A 15,942-nucleotide genomic window follows, 5' to 3' on the forward strand; every position below is an offset into this window, starting at 1 on the left:
AGGGGAGCATGAAGGATGAGCCAGTGTGCAACCTTAAGCAATTTACTTTGGGAGATAAGCCTGCACATGGTTCTTGGGAAAACAAATGCTCCTTTGAAGGATGATCCAAATGTGAATGAAATGTTTTAATAGCCATTCTGGGATGGCATTAGTTCTGAGTATTAGGTTTGGCCCTTCATGAAGGTGGGGAGCCCTACAATCATCTACCCTAAGAACTCATGCTCCACATACTAATTTTTCTTCAATTTTAATTTTATTTCTTCAGTTTTAGCTTATTTTTCTTTAAGTTTCCTGACAAGGAAATTAGTTGGGAAGAAGAACACACAAAAAAAGATCCTTCTAAAGCTCTGCCTTGGAGGAACAAAATTGGTTTGGTTAGATTAAAGGTCAGTTGAGGAAAAATATTTATCGACAATGTTCTTCATACAAAACAAAAATAGCTTTATTGAATCACAGGGTTGGGGGGAGGAAAGCATACATGAGCTTCTCATATATCATCCTGAAATCAGACTGAGGGCTGACTGAGAAGCTAGGTTGGCCAGATGAAATCCTATGAAAGATTGTAACTGTCCCTAGTTGTTATATTTGAAAAAGGGAATTATAACAGTAGCATCATTCTTCAGCCTCTTTCTTAAAAATTCTACTGAGGTATTTTCCCCAAATAAACCTTCTCAGTTTAGAATGTTGCTTGGATTTTAGGACTGTACATTTTTGGAGACTGTAAATTTTAATTCCGCAAATTGCTTCACAAAGAGTATGCAAAGTCCTAAAAAGAAAATGGCATTCTCTTTAAGATTTTTCCAAAACTATAAATGACTGTGTTTGCTACCCTGCTGGGCTTAAAATTCTGCAGAGGTAAAGAAACAGCAGCTTTAGATATAAGATAGCCAACCTTTCCTGAATTCTATTATTAGAAACAGAAGGATTACCTAAAGGTTTGAGCTGGCTACTTATATAATCTAGACTACCTTTTAAAAGTAATTGCTTGTTCCCTTGTTCATCATCAATTATGTGTATTCATTAACTCTTAATGAAACAAAATTATTTTAATTTTGATTTCAATATGTCATTCATAAGCAATCTATTTACTGTACATTAAACCAAAAGGATAAGCTAATAAGAACTTCAACAAAGAATGAAAAAAATACCTTTTCAAGTAGATGTGACTGATCACCAATCCTGAACTAAAAAACATTTCCATCCCAAAGGCTTCCTTCAGAAGTAAAAAATAAGGTAAACCTACACTTCTTCCATACCCAGAAATACAAGGGATTAAATGTTCTTAAAGAATTTTTCAAGTATATACACAGCTTCAAGTCCAAAGAGGTCAGAAAAATATTTACAAAATAAATATGTAGGGAATTTTAGAATTTCATGGACTCAAAGGAACCAATGATTCCTTAATGCATCAGCATAAAACTTTAGTTTGTGTAAACAATTCTGTGCTGGGCATATAATTTTTAATGGTTTAAAATTTTAGGGTGGTCAATTTTATTTTTTATTTTTTATTTTTATTTTTTTTCCTGTACGCGGGCCTCTCACTGCTGTGGCCTCTCCCGTTGCGGAGCACAGGCTCCGGACACACAGGCTCCGCGGCCATGGCTCGCGGGCCCAGCCGCTCCGCGGCATGTGGGATCTTCCGGGATCGGGGCACGAACCCGTGTCCCCTGCATCGGCAGGCGGACTCTCAACCACTGCGCCACCAGGGAAGCCCTAGGGTGGTCAATTTTAAATGCTGTTACTAAAAATAAGACAGTTTTGGTTTTGATGGTTTGCTACATAATACTTATTAAAAATAAGTATATCAATTATGGGCATGGGCCTTAACTAGATTACTCAATAATATATAAACTAAAAATGTCTCTTCTATTTCCTCAAAAGATTTAAATTATTACTTTTATTCAAATTTTGAAATTTTATCATTACCAAAACAAAAATTCTAATGAAGAATTCTTGTTATTTAATTTTAATTTTCCAGTATTTTAGAAGAAAACTTCGGCTATTAATTTAAGTGCAAAACTATTTTGCTATTAGTTTTTTAAGCTATGTGTCACGTTACTCATCTTGTAACAAACTTCCTTACTTGACTTTATGTGTTACGAGAACATTAAAATTTTTTTTAATTAACTACAATAGAATAAAATACTAGTGCATATAACATGTGTTACACTTGTAATATTTCAATATAATGTGCAGACAACTAATTTAAGGTTAGATCATTGATGAATCAATTGTTCTTTGTGGCTTATTTCCTTTTCTGAAATCACAGTCTGTGTATCTGATTCAAGGTAAAGAAGTTGAAAATGTCAGAATTATACCTATTTTTTGTATTCCTTATTAAAAGCAGAATGTGACTGAAAAGTGGACTGAAACCAATAAAAAATGATGGGAGTAATTTTAGAATGCCAAAATTAATATTTTAAAATAAACTATGAATAAAGGGAACACCAAGGCTTGTCTTAAAGAAGCTGTTTGTCATTTTTTTAGAGATTACAACACACATACAATAAATGAATTTTATCAAAATACAGCACATTTTGTCTACTATATCCATAAAAATCAATTCCTATGTAAATAGTACTGAAAATCAACTAAAATGAGTTAAAATTTACAAAGAGTTGTTAAAGGGCTTCAATCAATATTATTAAAACTATACAGTACAATAACCAATTGATAACATCTTGAAAGAAGTGCAGTATTGGAGTTCACATCTTTTTAAAAGTACTGCCTATTTACTCTGACTAGCAAGAAACAAACGAGTCCAACTCACTTTTGCAAACATAATGTAGATTGCTGTTTTCGCTAGTCTTATAGAAGACTTAACCTTAAAACAAGGTTGAAGAACAAAGTGAAACAGATTCAAAATTCCAAACTTATATTTCTTAGTAATTAAAAATGAATTGCAATAACTGAATATTGCTCTAATGAAACGCTCGGACTAGCCTCGACTAAAAACAGTTATTGGTCTTCTATGGCACTTTTTTCTGGTCCAAATAACCATGCATTAATTCTTACCATTGCATGTCACTCAAATTTTATTTGATTACATAGACAGAACAAAAACAAATAAAATTAATGGTCTGAACAAATTAATAAACCTCTATCAAATAATTGTTACACTAACGAGGAACAAAGGCAGTTGGTGGTAAAACACTATTACACTGATACACTTAGAAACCCTTTAAAGACTCTGAAGTGTCGAGTTCACATTTAATGTTACCTGTAGGAACAGCCCTTTATCTGAACACCATTACACACTGGTAGGCCTCAAGGACCCATCCCTTTGCTCTACAACTCTCCACAGCAATTCTCTATCACTGTGCCAGTTTCACAAACTTGCTTTGGTTTCCTAGCTCCATGCGTACTGTTTCCTTTTACTTTACCAAGGCAATGTTGAGACCAAACAAAATCAAGAGGCTTTCCTAAATCTTCTTACATTTTGTGTTACAGCAACACAATCTTAAAACTGGCCATTTCAGTTTCATTTGTTGCTTAAAATAAAAATTATAAATTAAGATTAAAATGGAGTACTAATTATAAAACAGATTGCAAGTACCACCATTTGCAAAAAATCAAGGAATTTCTGCATCATGGAAAATGCATGGACCAAAAAAAAAAAAAAAAACAAAAAGAAGGAAAGAAAATGCATGGACATGCATCTACAGAAGAGTTAAAATTTCCTGTGACTAAAAAATTGAAACTTGATTCACTAGTAGCAGATGTAGAGTAATGGCTATGACAAGAACAGATCCTGAAGAGCTCATAAAATGCAATTATTGTCTTTTTTATTTCTTTAAAAAGACATCACATTTTTTATTGCATTATTCTATTAATAAAAACACATTAACAGCTGTTTTTTTTTCATTCTTTGCTTCCAGATTTTTATAGGAAATAACTGTTTTAATCTGGCCTTGGAAAGTGAACCCACCAGCACCACCTTCACCTACTCACTCTTCAATTCAATATGCACATAGCAAAAGCCAACACTTCGAATCTCTTGCCCACATAAAAAAAAGTTTCAGCAGAAAAACATTAATACCAGTTGAATAAAAATAAGGGCATAAAAGCTATGAGATAGATAGCTCTGCCATCTGTCTCTGGGCTACAATCAAGGCTAACTAGAGCCTTGCACAGAGTTCAATCATGTGTATGAAATCCAAAAATAAACCTACACTCTATACAAAAACAACATACATTTGTTTTTGTAGCCTTGACTGCTATGTTTAAAAACCTAAAAGTTTTATATGGTATGAATTCAACAGTCTCCCCTATATACTGTACAGTGGTTCTTTCCCTCTAACCACAAATTCCATTATTTCATTAATGTACAAATTTGAACATATTTGAGTTCTTTATATATAAAAATAGTCAAAATATTAATTTCCCCTGCAAGTAACTTCCAATAAATCTTGCTGTCTCTCCATTTTTTAGTCCACAGCTCTTATGAGGAAACCTCTCGTACAATGATGAGTTCTACTGTGTTCTGGAAAGTTTTTAGCAAGGACACTGCTTGTCCATGTTCAATATTGATAAAACTGTAGCCATTAGCCTAGAAGAAAGAAGAAAAAAGCTTAAAAAAATTTCATAGTCATTTATTTGCATTTGTGCATTTGAATTTCTGCCAGGTCACAAACCTGGCCGAAAATAAGAATCATTTTGGCAATTTAAAACAACATCTAGACTCCTGGGCCCTACCCCATCTCTATGGAAATAAAATCTCTGAAGGTGGGACCCAGGACCTGTATCTTGCCCGCATTTTCAGATGATTCTTACATAGCAACCTGACATTAGGAAGCACTTGTCTAAGACAGTGTCAGACATGGTGTTGTGTGTACATGCTAAGGTGCAACTGAGGTCACCAAGCTGCAAGGGTAACACAGGTCAAGGCTTAGTCTTCCCATTGCCTAGGAGTCACCAGATCAAGGACACTACACTTCTTATAATTTAGGCTAAACATTTAATGATGTTTTACTATACATCAGACACACAGTTCTAAGTGCTTCTTGTGAATTAAATCCTTTAATTCTCGTAACACACAGAGGAGATTCTTTTATCATCTTATTTTAGAAGAAGTTAACATTCATAAACTTAAACAAAAGGCTAAGATATATTCCAAAAAATGCTAATGTTTATTTAAAAATATCAGTACGATCTTCCAAGGTACAAGGTGGAAATATTTTAAGCTATGAAAGCACTGGAGAGTAGCCTATAAGAAATGCCACTGTTTTCATCCACAAGTATTTAAAGATAACTTCATAAAATGCTTACTTTCAAATCTGGCATTTAATAATCCCTTGATGAGGAGGGCAGATGTTATAAAACAAAAAGTAATAAAAAACGTATCTTAGTTACCTGAATAATTTTATCACCTGGTTGCAATAATTTTGATGCTGGTCCTTCAGGCTGTACCCTTGTTACAAATATACCCTTTAATAACAACAAAAAAGATAATTATTTGATGGAAAGCAGTATGCATAAATAAAACAGTACCAAGGAGCAATCTTTTTTTTAATAGTATGCAAATATTTGAATTGTGGTGCAAGTTTTCTCCCTGTCTTCTCTGAATAATATTGTGACCATGCTATGTTATTTGTGCTTCTGGTAATTCTGACTTTAGTGATTTTTATTAAAGTGATAAAAAAAAAGTTACTTCTATAGATGTGAAGAAAAGTATTAACAATTAAAACATCACTTCACAATATAATGAACATTAAAAATTTTTGGTTAAATTTGTAGTCCTCAAACAATTAATTTGAGCTGATCACATTTCAAAACAAAAAGCTGAACAGTACAGAGGGAAATCACAAGGTGATGTCTGTCTATATCTATATAAATATCTGTTAGATTTTTACTTATGCATAAAAGGTACCAATTTAGTGAATAAAAATTAATGGGCATTTCAAGGATATATAAACAAAACTCACATCATCATCAGGTCTGAATGGGTTTCCTCTTCCCCCAACCCCTCCTGATATGCTAAATCCAAGTTCTGGATCCTTGTCAACTCTCACTCGAATCTGAGTTAATATGAAAATAAACTTATTACTAATATCAGAAAAAGCTACAATACAATAATAACCACACTGGTAAATTAAGTTCAGGAAAACATAAATATGTAAGAATTCACCTAAAATAAATATTTGGGCAGATGAAATGAAACTACAATGTGAAATATTATGTTAATAAGTTAGTGAGTTAAAGGCACAGCTGGGATTATAAAGCATAGCTCCTAAATTAATCTATTGCTATCTTATGAGGATATGCAACCAATTAATGTTGACTTTATATATTTTGGACAGCACGGACTTTAATGACATAGAGCATACACACAAAACATGTATTTTATTATCAGTTTCCATTTGTAGAACATCTAAATTACACAGTATTTCTGACTACTGGACGTTTCATAAGACATCTAAAAGATCCCTGGGTGGTTGTTGGATATTAACTCATTTCCTAAATCTGTTTATATGCTTCAAAGGAGTTGGGATTGATGATCAATCGATACTATTTTTTACAACCAAGCTATAGAAAAAGATGCAAGAACTAAACTTTTGTTATAAAACACTCCCTTTCCCCAGAGACCAAAACAAAAATGAATGAAGCATTTGTTCTCTAAGTTTCTAATATTATTATTTTATTAATAAACTATCAAAATACACGAATATATGACTGTTGACTTTTTAAGTACTTTGTAAGATTTAATTCTCAAAGTAGTTTGGAGACTATAGTCCAGTTTCAAAAGCTAACTATCAAATAACAATTAGAAAACTATAATATGCCATTCAAGTTTAATGGTCTACTATTTTTATTCCTGAAGAAGGTCCGATTACTGGAGTATCATCATCAACCAGTTTTGGAAAAACAACCACCTTAGGAAAAAAAAAAAATCATGCCCTCAATACTATCGTATGTCAATTTATCAGAACAGTGGGATCATACAGTCAAGTTAAACCACAAAGTTTAATACCTTATAAACTTAACATGAAACCAAGCCATTAAACAAAACAGTAAAAACTATGTTAAATTCTGTATGGATTTATTGCTATAATTAAATAACCTATAAAATACATTAAAAGCTTAGTCTCATATTCCAAATATTCTTGATCATTCTTACCTCTTGCCTTGCCAGTTCATGGCCTTGTCTAGGAGAACAATGGGGCTGTGTGTATGGAGGCTGGTGGGCCACTTTCAGCATCAAGTAATCAATTAGTTGTTCTCTAGAGGGATGCCTTGCCACAGATGCCTGAGGAAGGGGGTGATGTATTTGACTATAATTTGCCTGAGGCCTGAGAGGCTGGCCCATCTGTCCATTACTCAAAGGCATCTAAGAAAAACATGAAGTCTCTTAAAATGACCAATAATAATGCCTTGTTACAAATATTTGGATTTTCTTCTTGGAGCAATACAAAAGCACTAGAGTTTAACATTCTAAATCACACAGTATCATGCCATGTGTGCCATTTTTTCTAATTTTATGCTTTTAAAAGAAAAAAACCTGTTAATGTCTTAATTCTAAGCTTGTCTGAGTGCTCGCTGATAGATTCACTCTTTAAAAGTTTCAAATTAAGTACATCATACCTACATTTTAAATTATTTGCTTTTCTGTAAGCTTAACCCAATGTTAAAATGGTAAACAGTATGCCAAATTTTAACATTTAAGTCAGCCCATTAAAAGGGCATCTCTTCCCATACTATACTTAATCTCTCACATACACTCAAAAGATGCATTTGCTGATGCTTTTCTTCAGAATGAAAGTATAAGTAGTTTTGTGGTAGAAGTTTTTCATAATCTGAGTATATTCTTCTACCTCTATTCCTTCCTCTCCAGAATTAAAAAGCCAATCTAGCTATGCAGCAGAAAATTGATTTATTCCTCGTGTGTGTGTGTGTATCAAGTTAGGAATTTTTAAACTCTCTAAGTATTAATTCCATAGAATGTTAACCACAAAAATTAAACCATGACGTTTTATTTTGCTTTTCACAAGCTAAACAAAAACTCCAGATTATTCTGTTGCTGTTAAAGAAATATCTTTGTCTTAAAGTCTCTTGTTTATTAGACTTAAAAATAACCTTTATGGAAATGTGATAATAGCTTACTCTGTTAGTGTGAGGAATCTATCTGAAAAATAAGAGGTTATATTTACATTACAAATATTTGCATATAAAGAAATTTTTGTGTAGAAGAGGAAATAAGTACATTTAAGCAATTCAGTCATTTAAAACTTCATTGTTAACTATTAACCCACAAGGAAATTAGAGAAAAATTGTGATGATTTGAGTCCCATTTTCCTAAAATTATCCAAAGTAGAAAAGTTTGGGAAAACATTATAGCAATAGTTTCAGAACTACGTATCTTCTTATGTTCATCCTGCTGAGGAATACAAAGTTTGGTTTTGGTGAATAATATTTTTACTTAAAAAAAAATTTCTCTTTTTCACTGTATTATACTTGAGAACTTAGTTAATTCTGAAGCCTGGGAACATACATGGGTGTTTCATGACAGGGCACAAAGATATTATTCTCTCACAAATTTTATGTTGGTTGGAGAGAAGAGGTGCTATATTATCTCTTTTTAAAAAATATTGTGGTTGTTTCCCACTTGATCACTGTAGATTTGAAGCAATTAATCCACCTAGGAGTACTTAAATAGTTATGCAGTTATTTTATTATTTTTGCACAACTCTGTAGACAACACTTACTTTTCTTCATGTTAGCACAATTTATTCCTACATGCAGATTTAACACCTTTCTCCTGGGGAGAATACTCCAGACAATAACTACTTCTGACCCATTCTTAAGACTCCCTGACACCTAGAAATTGGACATACCTGAATGTGTAGAACACATTCTATATCAGTGTTGAACATAGCCATGGAATATACTAAGCTATGATTAGCAGATAACTCAGGAGAATAAAAAACATAAAACAAACTCAGTAACCCAAACCAGAAAATGGATATTAAAAAGAAAAAAGAAACTGGATAGCAGAAAAAGAAACTCGACAGCAATTAAAAGAAAAACAACAAAAAAAGGGTAAAATAAATACATACAAACTTATATGGCTGGATTCCTACTCTCAAGAACAAAGTAGAAGTTTATATAATACATAACTATGTTCACAATTATAACTGGTTATACTAGGGATATGGGCTTAGTTAAGATGAAGAACAGCTGAGGAAAATACTAAAGAAAAGAATTATCTATCCAGCATTGGTGACAAAAAAGTAAACTCTCTAAATGAGTGATGTTTTAGTTATAAAAGTAGTAAGAATACAACCATCATCTATTCTACCATATACAAAAGTCTTTCAAGGTGATTTCTAATTACATTTAAAGTATGTTAAAATGCCTTCATCCTCCAATGAAGAATTTAAGACAGGTTCATATTTAACTCTCCAAACAGTTTTACTATCAGGAATGCCAAGAAGTAGGAGATACTACAGAAATCCAAAGACAACAAAATGATTCTTCAGTGTGGAAGAAATCATGGAATAAACTAAGAAATAGCAGAATGAAATTTTATTTCATATTTCTCAATTATTAAAAAAAAACCCTTACTAATCAAGAGGTAAAGGTCCTCAAAAAAGCATTTTCAGCGTTAAAGCATATATGATATTTCTTAGTTCAAAAGCTGTAAAACACAATAAGCTCACAGATACTACTTCATTCCCTGAGCACCTACTTTCATCAAGCTGTCTGGAAGAACATCTTTGTGACTAAGTGTAGCTGACGGGTAGTTCTGCTGTCCTGAAATGAATATATCATCTTGACAAGGATCTCCTGCACAGGATGTCTGGGGATGCTTCAAATGAGGGGGAAATAAAAAATAAACACATAATGATCTTTAAAATGTGAAACCAAAATGATGATGACACTTGAGAGGAGATACTGCTAGACAATGGAAAGATGAAGAACCAAATCAAACATTACCATCATAACTACCATCGATATTAGCACCTTTATAATGGGTGTTAACTAGATTTATTTATTTATTATTGTGGTAATCACTTTGTAATACATACATATATCAAACCATCATTATGTATACCTTGAACTAATATAATGTTATATATCAGTTATATCGCAATAAAACTGAAAAAAATATTAGTACCTTTAACAGTCTTTCAAAGTTACATGGCAAAATGTTTGTTCTTATAATGTGTGAAAAGTACATATGAACACATACTGTTAAGATATTCCTTTATAATACTTTTAGTTTTATTTACAGTAATACCTAGCTTTTAACACTTTGAGCAATAAATTTAGTTATTAATCCAAGTTAAGAGTCCCAAATTTTAAGAGAAACTAAAATATATGCACTCCTGTTGAGCACAGCAAAAAGTTTTTTGGTAAAAATATTAACTGCTGTTTTTTTTAACAGCACAGTATCACCCAGGATTTCCTTATTAATGATGAGCAATATCAATAAACATACAGTCTTATAAAACTTGCTTTAGCCTAATTGTATCATACTAATATTAGCTCAGTATTTTCAAAAGCACTGCTCTGATTAAATGCTTTTAAATTTTATTAGAGTTCATATTTTTACACATCAAATAACATCCTTACATTATAGCTTATCTCACTGATACCTTTAGAGAAAAAACAGACTCAATATCTCATTATCTCTGAATATTTCTTATAAATATGTTGGGAAGCAAGATGCTTATTTTTCATCTTAATTTAGTTCTAAACACACCTAGCTATATTTTAGAAAACTACAGAGACTGTGATAAATAGCAGTACTGTTACCTTCAAAACAGTGTATGGCTGGCAACACATATATGCAAACTACATCATCATGTTGAAAAATAATCTGAAATCCAGTTCATTATGATATGCCATAGGATACATGTAAATCTAAGGGTTTATAATTTAGTCTTAGGAACCATATCTGCAACAAAGCTATCATGTGCAGTTTGTTGCTAGTTCAAACCATGGCTTAGCATTTTTAGATGTAGTTTGATCTAATTTTGTTTATTTATACAATGAATACTTTATTACTTTATTTTCCTTTTCCGTTTTTGAGATGTGCTTTCAGAATGCATAATAATCAACTCAGCTCACAGCTTGAAGTTTAAACTCAAGCGTGAATGTACGACTATGTCTTTAAATGAACAAGTGCATTATGGATGAAAAAGTTAATAAACGCAACAGACTCAAAGACTCTGACTTGAATAAAAACAAGCAAAAGATATTACTGTTCAAGAATTTGTAAAGAACAGTTGTTCCACATGACTATAAAGATTATCCCTGAGTTAATAAAAGCCCCCGGTCTTTACCCCATGGCTTCAGCTGGAATGAGTGCCAGAAATGCAGGGCTTACTTGCCATCATCTCCTCTCTGTTTCAAACTGCTAAGTTACAAAACGATTGTTGCCACTATTACGTAACACAGAAACCAGGTGGTGGCAGGTGACAGAAGGCAGAGCAAAATGGGTGAGGCCCAGCCAGAACAAAGTGGATCGAGGATACTGCTCCTATCCTAGAATACAACAGAGTTAAGCCAGGAGTATATTAAAAAGTAGTAGGAGATTGGAGGTGGTGGGGAAGGAGACACTCAGGAAAAAGCAAAGGACCCAGAAGCAGGGTCACTATGGAAATAAAACTATGGGGGAGAGAATGCGGCTTTACAACGGGAGAAAGGTCTTTTCAGGATGGAGGAAGAGGGGCAGAGGAAACATTTACTTAGAGGCCATGCTACCACCTCAAGTTGTCACGGAAAGAAAAATCTTAAAACAGCCACGCAGAGTTGTTCTGTTCTTTCTCCTTTTCTGTCATTCTTATCCCCTACCCTTAACTTTCATTCAAAGAATAAACCTTTCTTCTTCCCCACTAATGATTACGTGGGTAATAAAGGATTTGGGTTTTGCCTTTTCACTGGTACTTAATGCAATTTCTCCAGGCTCACATTTAATCATATTCTGCAAATTATGATTAAACTTAGTTCCAAGTATTTATTTGCCAACCCTCAATCACTCAAGTGAAAATTATTCTTTCCCACATCCCCTCTGTGTATTACACATGGCATAGCCTTAAAACCTTGAGTTAGGGAGAGGAAGCTAATTTTAAGAGAAAGCACTGCGAAGAAAAATAATTTTTTAAAAAACCTCTTAGATTCCTATCGCTCACCCTTTTTTATATAAGAGCTGACTACATCCTCAGTTATGACCACAGAAACGTAAGAGATAAAAACTAAATCAGCTTTGCAGAGTTTTAGAACTAAGCCATGGAAGAACTGGGAGGTAAACAAGATATTTAACCCACAGCACAAATTTATTTTCTAGAATTGTTAGAACATCAAAATGTGGGGTTTCTTCCTCTTCTATGTACTAAAGGTACTGATCTACTACAGGTACTCACTCGAAAAATGTGCCCACCAGAATCTCTTCCGTCTGCAATACTCAAGGCAAGACTGCCTTGGCTGCCATGCAGATCCCTAGAGCTGCCATAGTGAAAGTGGCTTACAGCAGTAAAATTGGAATTAAAGGACCTTGACAGCATGCTCTGAATAAAGAGGGGATAGATTTAACAGAGATTAGTGTAGCATGCAAAATTCACAAGACATGTTATGTACATAGACATATATACAAGTAACCCCAATACCACGCAGAAATATCAGGCAACACTGAATTTTCAGTGCCACTGAAAGAAATTGGCACTATTTACCATATATTTACATGAAAACATACATGTACACACATAAATTATATGTAAACCCAACCAGTCACATGTTTAAACACCAAAAAAGAAAGTGCAAACATACAGCTGCTTTTATAATGCGATTATTTCTTTTACTCCTAACATATCTTATTAGAAGGTTGTCGGAAGATAGGAATTGATGTTATACCCAGATATACCTGTATGTATATAGTTACACACAGAACACAAACTAATTTCTTTATAAAGACAAACTTTACCAACATTCAGTTATTCCTAAGTCAAAATGGGTTTCTAGAGAGTCTGCTTCATTTTATAGAAATTAATTGTCTTATTAAGTAAATGGAGAGTTTAGACATACATAATACAGCACAAAATATATTTGCAAAAAAAAAATACCTGGCTCTTGGCTATTGCAATTTCTAATAAAAATTATCTTCCACATTTAGGAAAACGTCTTAACATCAGAGAAAAGTTTAACATACACACAGAGTTTTAGGATATAACATTTAAAAGGCTCCTACTGCTTTATAATTACCAGGAAAAAAATTTCAATAAATCTAGAAAATGCACATGTAAAACTTTTTTTCCCATTCAAATAGATAGATATTAAAGATTATTATATTTTAGTAGTTAGTAGTGGCCTTGCTGCTTAAACTTGAAGAACCCTTCAAGTTTCACTGATGGTATCCTTCCACGACTGAGTTTACTATAAATGCCTAATTGCCAATCCCAGAGCTGCCTGAGAAATGTACTTCAATAAAAGCACTGCCTGATTCTCATTGTTCCTGCTTATTTATTCCCAGAGTTAACTACTGTTCTTTCACATGTGGATGCTTTTAGTCATGTCCCTAAACTTTAAGGGTCTGATGGTCAAACCGAGAGAAACCATATTTTGGGCATGACTTATTAGTAAGAAATCCACAAATCCACAAATACTTGTTATGACATTTACAACAAGCATTTATATATATGTTATGACATATATAATAAGCATTTCTGTATTACTCTTAGAAAATACAGATTTTCTCCAGATTATGAAGTTGATCTCTAATACCAAGAAACATTAACATGACATTCCAGAATGAAAAGAATCTGTAAAATTACAATGTACACGTTTAGTTATTTTGTGGATTCTGAAGTAAAGACTAAAGAAAAAGCTGAATTTAACAGGCCAGGCCTGTACTTTCCCAAACCATCTCACAAAGAATAAGGATTTGGCAGAGGCAGTTCAGAGGTTCCCCAAACACCTGATTAGAATGTAAAAATAAATTATACACATAACCACACACACAGAGAAACATTTCAACAATACACCCTCACGTGTTACACACAGTTTTAACGTGTCAACTTGAGTGGTCTGATTGACCCTTTTTAATAATATGTTGATCTTGGAACAAAGCCTTTGCTGTCATCTTTGAACATACATGAGGTTTTTGCAAATATTTCACTGATTAAGAAGGCTAAAGTTTGGAATAGGTCTGACTTTGAATCCAGGCTTGTACAGAGACAGCCACATAAAACTGCACTCTGTCACAACACATCAACACATTGTGCAAAGCTCAATTAAGTGCTGGGCAAACGTCCTGGGCACTGTTTTTCACTACACACTAATAGCTGTATAATAGTAAGTGAACATGGAAGTCATCATGTTTTGTTAATCATATTCTGGTTGAGTGCTTCTTATCAGTTTTTAATATAATAAGGAATACTGGCAAATGCTGATATTAGAAATAATTTTAATTTTGAAATAAATTTTTATTCCTTTTCAATCTCTGTTGATTAGTTTAATTAAATAAGTCTCGAGATTTCTGAGGTAGAATTTATTTTATACATTTGCGTTCCAGGTACAGTTTGCCGCAGTGGTTGGGAAGGAGGGGTTAAAGGTTAAAAAAAGGTTAAAAACCTTTACTGCAAGGTTAAGAAAAAACAAGTAAGCTTCAATAACTTATCTCTTTCTGTGTTACTACTAAACTCCTCAGCTGGGCAAAGTAGCAACTTTTCCTCTAGAGGTGGGGCAGGCATTGTGAAATCCCCCGAGGAAAATTTTCAAATGTCTACCACGCCATTAGAATTATGTTTAAGAGAGAGAGGAGGAGATGCAGAGGAGCAAATGGAGCAAATAGAGATCTTCCATCACAGTCTAAATCTTGTTGCCCTGTGTCCTCAAAAGGCTTTTCCTAATTTCACTGAATTGATTCTCACCTATAAATTACCAGTGAGCACAACAGGGAAACTACTGTCATGCATTCTCTAAGCAATCATACAGTAAATTCTAAACATGAGGTTTAGAATTTAGAGAGATACAAGTGAACAATGAGATGGCTGCTACTTGCTTCTTATTTACTAAAGTCCAGGTGTGTCTGTGTCAGACAGGAAAGTAGTGGAGAATAGCCATCTGAGATGCCAACTAAAAATACAATGATAACCAAACTCATCTCTTCCTCCAAACCTGCTATTCCTCTTCAATATCCAGTTAACAGCAGTCCCAAAAAACAGTTATTCAAGGTACCAATCTCAAGCTTAATCCCTTTTCCTCAATGAATGATTACAGGAATATTCCCATCAGAAGTAAACTCTTATAATCTATTTCAGAACTGCCTCTTGAATTTGTTCCTTTGCCTCAATTCCACTGATGTATTTTTCATTCCATTTATTTTCTGGACCATGAGACAGCCTCATAACTCAATCAACTTGACTATAGCCTCTTCCTCCTCAAATCCAGTTCCACACCATCACCAGAAGTTTATTTATAAAACAGTTATGTTACTCCTTTGCTTAAGAATTTTCCAAATTCCATAGGTAAGGCACACAAATTTAAAGAGCCTCAACAGTATGTAGAGAATTACAGCCGAAACAAAATGGAGAGCTGACAACGAAGTCGCCTAATGCTATAGATGCTCAGCTACTTAAAGCTAAGAACAGAATTAAAAAGAGCTAACAATTACAGACAGAGGTTCAGTGTGAATTGACATAAGGTATTAATCACATTTTAGACACTGATTTCTGAAAAACTTAAAGAATTTTTAAAAGTAACGATTAATTGAGGTTGTATACATTCAGCTGTTTTAAAAAATATCATATCAATAAACAAAGTTAAAATAATCCTTGGGTCAAATCCAGTGAGAGATATGAAGCTAAATCTTGAAGAACGAATATGCCTTATATACTTGGGCCACAGAACTGCCCCAAAGTATCAGTTTTAAGAATAATTAAAAAAAAATTTTATCTCCTGTCAAAAAAAGAATATCTATACATAAGGTTATAAACTGAACATGAG

General features: G+C 33.2%; 1 protein-coding gene across 8 annotated transcripts in view; it reads right to left on the reverse strand.

The window, feature by feature from the left end:
* Window positions 1-417: 417 nt before the first annotated feature.
* ERBIN (erbb2 interacting protein) overlaps window positions 418-15,942 on the reverse strand; it is a 113,494-nt gene continuing 97,969 nt past the window's right edge. For 2 of the 8 annotated variants that reach the window (XM_082621625.1, XM_082621624.1), the window contains exons 22-26: window positions 9,686-9,805; window positions 7,118-7,327; window positions 5,925-6,017; window positions 5,353-5,427; window positions 418-4,549 (exon numbers count right to left, since the gene is read on the reverse strand). In XM_082621625.1, coding sequence (XP_082477751.1) covers window positions 4,442-4,549; window positions 5,353-5,427; window positions 5,925-6,017; window positions 7,118-7,327; window positions 9,686-9,805 — 606 coding nt within the window. In that variant the 3' untranslated portion in view covers window positions 418-4,441. Of the gene's footprint in view, window positions 4,550-5,352; window positions 5,428-5,924; window positions 6,018-7,117; window positions 7,328-9,685; window positions 9,806-12,365; window positions 12,510-15,942 lie in introns of all 8 variants that reach the window. The other 6 variants (XM_082621628.1, XM_082621627.1, XM_082621631.1 and 3 more) reach the window with 5 other exon arrangements.

Source organism: Mesoplodon mirus (genome assembly GCF_964341445.2).
Source record: "Mesoplodon mirus genome assembly, chromosome: 5".
Taxonomy (NCBI): domain Eukaryota; kingdom Metazoa; phylum Chordata; class Mammalia; order Artiodactyla; family Ziphiidae; genus Mesoplodon; species Mesoplodon mirus.